Consider the following 7,532-nt stretch of genomic DNA (forward strand, 5'->3'; position numbering starts at 1 on the left):
GAAATAGATGTCAGATTTCAGAAAAGGTTTTTATATCACTTAGGCTGGGCGTCATGACTGAAAACTGAAAAAATCAAATAAAATGGTCAATATAAAGATTAAATAAACACCCTTTGTGAACATAATGTGCTTGGATGGGTGATATGGCTGAAAATATGCTCCACTATTTAAGTGTTGCATATCAGTCAATATTGATATGTGTATATACATAAATACAATTAACTGTTTTTGGGTACATTGCAATTTTGATCTTCCACCACAGCATTGTAAATGCTTTTACGTGAGATGCTACCCCAAAGCAATATCGGTGATCGTTACATTAACCTTCATTCAATGTCAGTGTAGTGAACCAATACTCTCTTGCGGTCTATGCGTTAATGTTGATCAACTGTCTTTCGGACAAATTATTGCCATTGTCCATTCAAACTTGGCCGATTTTGACTGGTGCGATGCAGAGGGTCTGACACTGGCGCTAACACGTCAAAGACTAAGAACACCTTCACACGTACACCACGTATCCGTCCGGTGGTATTTAATCGGGGGAGTTTGGGTAAGTTGTACATTTTATCGAAAGCATTTTCTATTGTTATCAATCAATTGTCTATCAGGATACATACATAGTAAATTATCGCCCAGCCCTAATATCACTTGATATGTGACAATGACAGAGTGGACAACATGATATGATGGAAATTATGAAACAAGAGTTAATATGTACCGTCTGCAACTATCCACTGTTTCATACTTGAAGAATGACAAAATGCTTGTTGTAATGCTAGTTGAAAACAAGATTTCATAAGGGTCAAGTGTGAAGGAATTTCAGAAAATCCTCAATGAGACATTTTTATGTCACAGGTAATTAAACAAAATACATTATATAAAGCATGAAAAAAATATTTTCTATTTTGTAAATTCAACAATCTTTCCCGAAGCGAGATCCTGGCAAGCGACTGACGTCACTTCGAGGACTACAATCGGGTCCAATATGCAGAGTGTAAAAAGCCAGTCAGAAATGGATTCAGAAAGCGACGTTTCAAACTTATTTGAGGGGATCCAGGGGTTTGAAGAGTTGGAGGAAGGGGAGGTTGTTGGCAAGCTCTAGGTTGGACTATACATGTACAAGCCAGATGCTCAGGATGCGGAACAAGCTGTCCCCAAACGACTGTACGTGGAGTAGAGACGAGACCCATCGAAATTGGAAGAACGGTAAGCTACATAGGCTGCAGTTATTAGCCTAGCGTTATTGTTTGAAATTCGATGCTGTTCCGTGCTATAAATTGCACACGATGGGATTACTTGCTTGGTTCATGTAGTCCAGCTAGCACTGAGAGAGCACACGTCATAGTGGGTTGGTGTCCTACGTTGTCATTGGTAAAGGAATTCTGTTGCATTGTAGGCCACTCCGCACAATATATCGGCTGTCCTTCCGCAGCATTGTTAACTGCAAACCGTTGCAGAGGATTCCATCCATGCACTCATATTCTGAGAATGTTTTTGTACAGGATTCCATCCATCTCGATGTCTAATATTTTGAATCAAATGTTTTCATAAACAACAGCCAGAGTTAGTGATTATCACACTGACCTTGTTGCAAATCCTTTATCATAAGCAAAACGGTTGAGAAAACAGAGGTCTTCAAAGTGCTGGTAACAAAGAACACCCGTCGACACCGGCACGAAATTCATTCGCTGTGCGACAACGAAACTAGTCCACAACGTACACTATTCTTTTCTTTTGGCCACTCAAACAACCGTTTGCCTGAATGTGAACAGTGCATCGCCACACAGCGCCGAGGCATTTTGCCGAATAACTTGATAACAATGCCAAAGAGCAGTTAACGGGACAACCAAGAATGCAGTACAATGGCTGAGTGGCGACTCCGCATTCTTTGAATGACGTCACTCACTGGGGATTGACGGACAAAAGCATTTTCGTTCTTAAATGCGTTGCTATCGGTCTAACCGTGAATCTTGGTTGGTTGAGTTAAAAGAAACCCCCCCCCCCAAAAAAACTAACAAAAGTATGCTTAAAATACTTTTAGCTCCTAAGTATTACTCAAAATATGGTTATTAAAATTTACTTCACACTTGAAGGGATAGTTAACCTACAATGACAGAGTGGGCGGCAATTTCAGGGAATGTTCCATGTGAGTGTCAAAACAGAATTATCACCCCAAAATGACTCCTTTTATCAAATAAATTGAGGGCAATAAAACCATGTACACCCAACTGGCATAAAAGTAGGAGACATTCTGCCTCTGTCTAGTGGGTGTATGTGAAAATATTTGGCCACGTATAAACTTGAAAGATGCCTTATTATTATTATTATTATTGTTTTCTGCCACATTTTCATGACAACTGAGTGAGGGAGTTTGATCATGAAATCAAAAGCAGCCGATAGTGATACTGATCGATGTAACAAAATAAGTGCGTGGACATGAAATAGTACGGATCCTCAATATACCTCATTGGCTCCACTAAAGAGTGGCTCTCCTGTATGCATCTCCACCAAAATGCAACCCAAGGACCACATGTCGATGGCCAGGTCATAGGGCATTCCCAGAAGCACTTCTGGGGAGCGGTAGAAGCGACTCTGGATATACTGGTATATCTGCACGAAGGAAAGAAGGCAATTCGTACTTTCTTTACATTTGGACATCATGCACTCCTATTTAGCATACGGTCATGACAAAGAGCATTCGTACCCTTTGTCCCAGCTGGCACGAGCTGCCAAAGTCCACTATTTTGATGGCACTCCTCTTGGGGTTGCAGAGGAGGATGTTCTCGGGCTTCAGGTCACAGTGGATAATGCTGAGCTCGGGCGTGGCCAGGAACAGCAGCGCCGTGCATAACTGCTGGGCAAACTTCCGGGTGAGGTTGAGTGAGACGCCGCGGAAGTTGGTATTCCGGAGCAGGTCATACAGGTTATATGAAAGCATCTCAAACACGAGGCAGAGGTGGTTCCGAAACATGAAGTGACGCTTCAGGTGAACTGTGGGAGTAACCAAGTTATATCCCGGTTAGTTGCGTTAGAAGCATTTTTATTGTGTGACTGAACAAATCAGAAGAGAGTGTTAAGTACCAATGTAGTATTTCATCTCGGTGTCATGTTTGTTCATAAGCTCTAGGAGGCGCACTTCAATCTGGGCTTGATTGAGGAAAGCTTTCTTGTTCTTGATGATCTTAATGGCAACCCATTCCTGCTCTGCTCGGTCATATGCTTTCACAACCTAAAAAAGGCACATTCAATGGTTGGCTAAAGTTAGATTTCCATGACGACAGTTTAAAAATATTAAAAATAGCTGATGATTTATGGTTATGTAACAGACGCACTGTTAAATACTGTACTCATATGTTCCGCAGCAGTACCCACCTGTCCAAATGAACCTTTTCCTATCAAGGAATCAATCTCATATCGGTCCATCCATTTCTCCCCATTCTTGACGATGTAGTCATAGTTATCATCGTCATAGCCATCATTGAAGACCTTCCTTTCTTTTTTGTGACTGGAGTCTTCACCCTGACCCTGTTGGTGCCGTCGCTTCTTTTTTGCATAATACACCTGAAACGATGATCGAAAAGAACTCTTAGAAAAAAAAGAGGGCGACAAAAACAGATAATCAAGATTCATGCCATCGTTTCAGAATGTTCTCACTGACCTCATTGATGTGTTTGTATGTTTTGATAAGGTCAATGGAGAGCTTCCTCAGGGGAGCTGAAGTTGGGTCACGAAAGCACTGGGGCATGTGCCTCTGAAGTGTCAAAAATATTACATAACAGATAATGAAAGACACGTTTGTCCTCTCGTCAACAATTCAGACACTACTGTTGTCAAACGGCTTCTTAAGGTGTACCTGATTGGCAGTGAGCTGTGTCGCCTGGTCGCTGTACGGTAAGACCGTAACAGATTGGTCAGTGCTTGGCTGGTGGCGCTCACTGTACTGCTGGTGCGTATGGGGCATTGGAGCAGCCATCTGAAGACCAGCAGTGTGTAAAGAAAAAGAGGGCGCAAGCCGGACAGACGAAGGTTTGCATGCTGAAGTCTCTCCTCCTGAAAGACATTAGCACCATGACTTGAGTCGCAGCGCCAGCAAGATATACGATCAAAACAAAGAGACTAATCCTCACAGTGTAGAGGTGTAGCATTTACTTTTCACACACAATATGCAGAACAATGTGTCTTGTTTTAATTTAGTAATTATTATTTTGCTTTTCCAACAGGTCAACAAAGATCTTGACGTGTGATTAGATGAGAACAATATGCAAAAATGTAAATGTATGCAAACTGATATATACATGTATATTGAAATGATCAGTTTGATACAACTAAAGCGACAAATATGCTGGAAAAATGTAAAATATGCCAGATATATTAAAACATTGTGTTTAAAGCGTCAAATTGAATGAGTAAATTAAATCCTATTGTTTGTATGAGTAATATGTGAGGAGAAAAGGGGAGAACATATGAGCAGGCTTTAGTGGAAAAGGGGATGAAAAGAAAGGCCCAGCAAACTGTACAGTGAATCATACTTCATTTTAAGGCAGCAGGAATGGTGAGGGGAAAAAAAAGGGGAAATAGCATGTTGAGCTATCAGCATCTCTCAGCACACAACACAATCCACCAGCGCTACACAGTAACCACTTTTCAGAATCCCAGCAACAGCACCTAATTAGCATAGCCTATCACCACAGAGATACAGCGTGATTTGGCAAGCCCATCAACGCACAGGCCAATCACAACGCAGTATGCAAATAGCCTACTTTTGTTGCCAGGGCAGAGCGGCTCCCATTTTCCAATGAGAAAACAAGAAATAAACAAATCAAATTGAACTTTGGCACAATTCGACGCCGCTTTCGACACGAGAGGCTGACGGCAAAATAGCTACACAATCCAAAAAGCTACACTCGCGACGAGAGCGTTCGAAAGCTGAGCCAGCTCGGGGAGCGCCAAAAAACACACAGCCACTGACAGCAATAAAGGCGACCTACGGCAAGACGAGGAGAGCACAGGCAAAGGCTGTATTTAAAGGAACACACAAGATGTAATACAAGACGCCTTTGCTGCACTTATAAATACATGTATTACACGCTACATTCGTCTCCTTTAAAAGGAACATTCTAACATTTATTTGGAATAGCTGGACATGTAAGATTTCATTTCCCAGCTTTGAAAAAAACGGCATTGTATCACCGAAAACACTCAAACTTCAACTGCACAGAATCTTTGCCCCACATAACAGCGTGATGCAAATTTGGAGAAGAGGACAGGGAGGAACTTGACTTCATGGCTTCCCATTCAGTAGAAGAAGATAGAGAGAGGAGGGAAAGGGAGCCGGGGGAGGGAGTGAGAGAGAGAGAGAGAGAGAGAGAGAGAGAGAGAAAGAGAGAGAGAGAGAGAGAACTATAAACACGCAACAACCGCTAACCTGGATGCATCTTGTGCAAACATGTCATATCATCCTGGCAGGAGAGTCCAGCAGACAACCAACTACAAAGAATAAAAGAACATTATTGTCACTATTTTGTATTTTATTTTATGAGACTTCCACTAAGAGTTTCAGCTGTTTAAGACTTGCATAGTGGACTGTATGTGCGTTGTGAGATGCGTAGCAAGTTGTGTTCAAACTTTAAAAAGTCTAATTTAGGGGTATGCATGAGCTACTAAATTCTGTAGATTTTCTTGCATGCATGCACTTTCATCCCCAGATTAGTTAACATCCGATTAATGATTTTTTTCTTTTTCAACTAGTATCAGACCTACACAAAGTCATCAGCACATGACGCCTTTTTTTAGGGGGGGTAGGTGGAAATTAACTTCATTATATTGTTCAGAACTGGCTGCATCTGAACAGTTCCTTCTCTGGCTCAGCAACCCACAAGAGGCCTTGAGAGTGCACAAAATAACGGCGGCTAGCTGTCATACACACACACATTTATTTATATTTATTAGTGACCGTATAAGGAACCTTAAATCAGCCTGCTCATCGCCATCTATATGTATGTGTAATAACGACCGCGGCTGTGGCTGCTCGTGGGTAGCGGTGTACTTACAAACGAAGGGGCAGATTTCGTCATAGATGGAAATTATTAGAACATATATCCATTACTAGTCCGGTTCCCATGTAAAGGCATATCGTCCTTCCGATGGGTTCGCCTCCCAATCCGAAGCGATTCATCCCTCCAGCGGTGGTGACAAGGATGGCTAGTGCTCAATCGAGCCAGCGGGTTGTTGGGGCCCACTCAGCTGGTCCGTCAACAAGTCAACGTTCACCATTAGCCCAGTGCTTCGTTGAATTAGCTCTCGGGCAATAGCAATATTAAGGCTCGGCGAGATCTCATACACGCATAGATAATTCAATCAAATTAGATTTAAAATAAAGATGCGTGTGTGGATGTGTGTGTGTGCGTGAGTGTACTAAAGCCAGATCGCACAATGACACGGTAATACCGCAGGGTTAATGTTAGCGGCACCAGCATGACTCTTCACACACACCCGACCCCTTTTTTTCCAGAACGCCGTCGAAATGGAAAAACACCTCATTTGACATTTCGACTTTCAGCCCGACAAATGGGTTAGCTCGCCCCGCCATGTACCGCGGCAGGGCTGCCATTCACGGCTCCATCATCGATTTTGATTTATACGCACAAAGACAACCCACAAGAAACACAAGGCTGCATCCCGTCGAAAAGAAATACAGGATAAATGTAGTAGCCGCTCACCTCTGATGGCACGATCTTCATTTAAAGTCCAATAACCTGTATGATGAGGAAACTTATCCAGTTTGAGATTCTCCCCTCCCTTTGCACGGTTAGCGAGGAACGATCACGTTAAATCCGAACCGGCGTCCGTCTTCCGACTGGCAAAGAGAAAATTATTTGCCAGCCAGTTCTAATAAACTCTCCATTTCAGACGGGAGATCGACGTTACCATCAGCTGATGACTAGCAACATGCTAGCGTTGAGTAGCACGCCTAAGTTAGTGGCTAAGCTCTAGCGAATAGGGGCTACTTACTGCTAGTGGACAAAATGAACGCGGCTAACGTTAGCGACCTGTCCCGTGCTAGCCTCGAGCTAACAATCGTTAGCCCCCGCCGCTAAATAAATGCTACGTCAAAGCGATTTTTACGCAGTCTTTTATCAAATTGGCGACGACCTCCTCGAGCGATGCGATGGCAACGTTGGATTCTGCGTGTTTGGAAGCCCAAACGGACCCCGCGTCCTCCGGTAATTCAGCTTTGGAATTTTGTGTCAATTTTCACAAAATGGCGCGCGGTCCAAACCTGCGCAGTGAACCGGCCCGGTGGACCACAGACGCGGACAAGCCGACTTTCGTGGCGGCGCCGCCTAATTATTTTACCGCGTTAAAACCTCGGCCTCTTGATCATCTTCACCCGATCCATTAGACGAATCTCGCTATCCGAAAACGTCAAATGTATATCCACTGACAGCATTATTCCGGCGGGAAGGGAGAAACATTTGAAAAAGACTGAAGCTGGAAAGGGGGGGAGGAAAAAAACCTCCTAACAAAATGGC

At 43.1% G+C, this 7,532-nt stretch overlaps 1 protein-coding gene across 2 annotated transcripts in view; it reads right to left on the bottom strand.

Moving 5' to 3' along the window:
- The window catches only part of dyrk1ab (dual-specificity tyrosine-(Y)-phosphorylation regulated kinase 1A, b), a 12,920-nt gene extending 5,388 nt beyond the window's left edge, over window positions 1-7,532 (bottom strand). Inside the window, exons 1-8 of one of the 2 annotated variants that reach the window (XM_086125159.1) lie at window positions 6,720-7,532; window positions 5,426-5,487; window positions 3,854-4,050; window positions 3,659-3,751; window positions 3,373-3,561; window positions 3,082-3,229; window positions 2,705-2,991; window positions 2,464-2,610 (exon numbers count right to left, since the gene is read on the bottom strand). In XM_086125159.1, the coding sequence (XP_085981285.1) occupies window positions 2,464-2,610; window positions 2,705-2,991; window positions 3,082-3,229; window positions 3,373-3,561; window positions 3,659-3,751; window positions 3,854-4,050; window positions 5,426-5,453 (1,089 nt within the window). In that variant the 5' untranslated portion in view covers window positions 5,454-5,487; window positions 6,720-7,532. The remainder of the gene's footprint in view (window positions 1-2,463; window positions 2,611-2,704; window positions 2,992-3,081; window positions 3,230-3,372; window positions 3,562-3,658; window positions 3,752-3,853; window positions 4,051-5,425; window positions 5,488-6,719) is intronic. The other variant, XM_086125160.1, reaches the window with a different exon arrangement.

Source organism: Hippocampus guttulatus, chromosome 12 (assembly GCF_054856545.1).
Source record: "Hippocampus guttulatus isolate MCC_2025c chromosome 12, RoL_Hgut_1.0, whole genome shotgun sequence".
Taxonomy (NCBI): Eukaryota; Metazoa; Chordata; class Actinopteri; order Syngnathiformes; family Syngnathidae; genus Hippocampus; species Hippocampus guttulatus.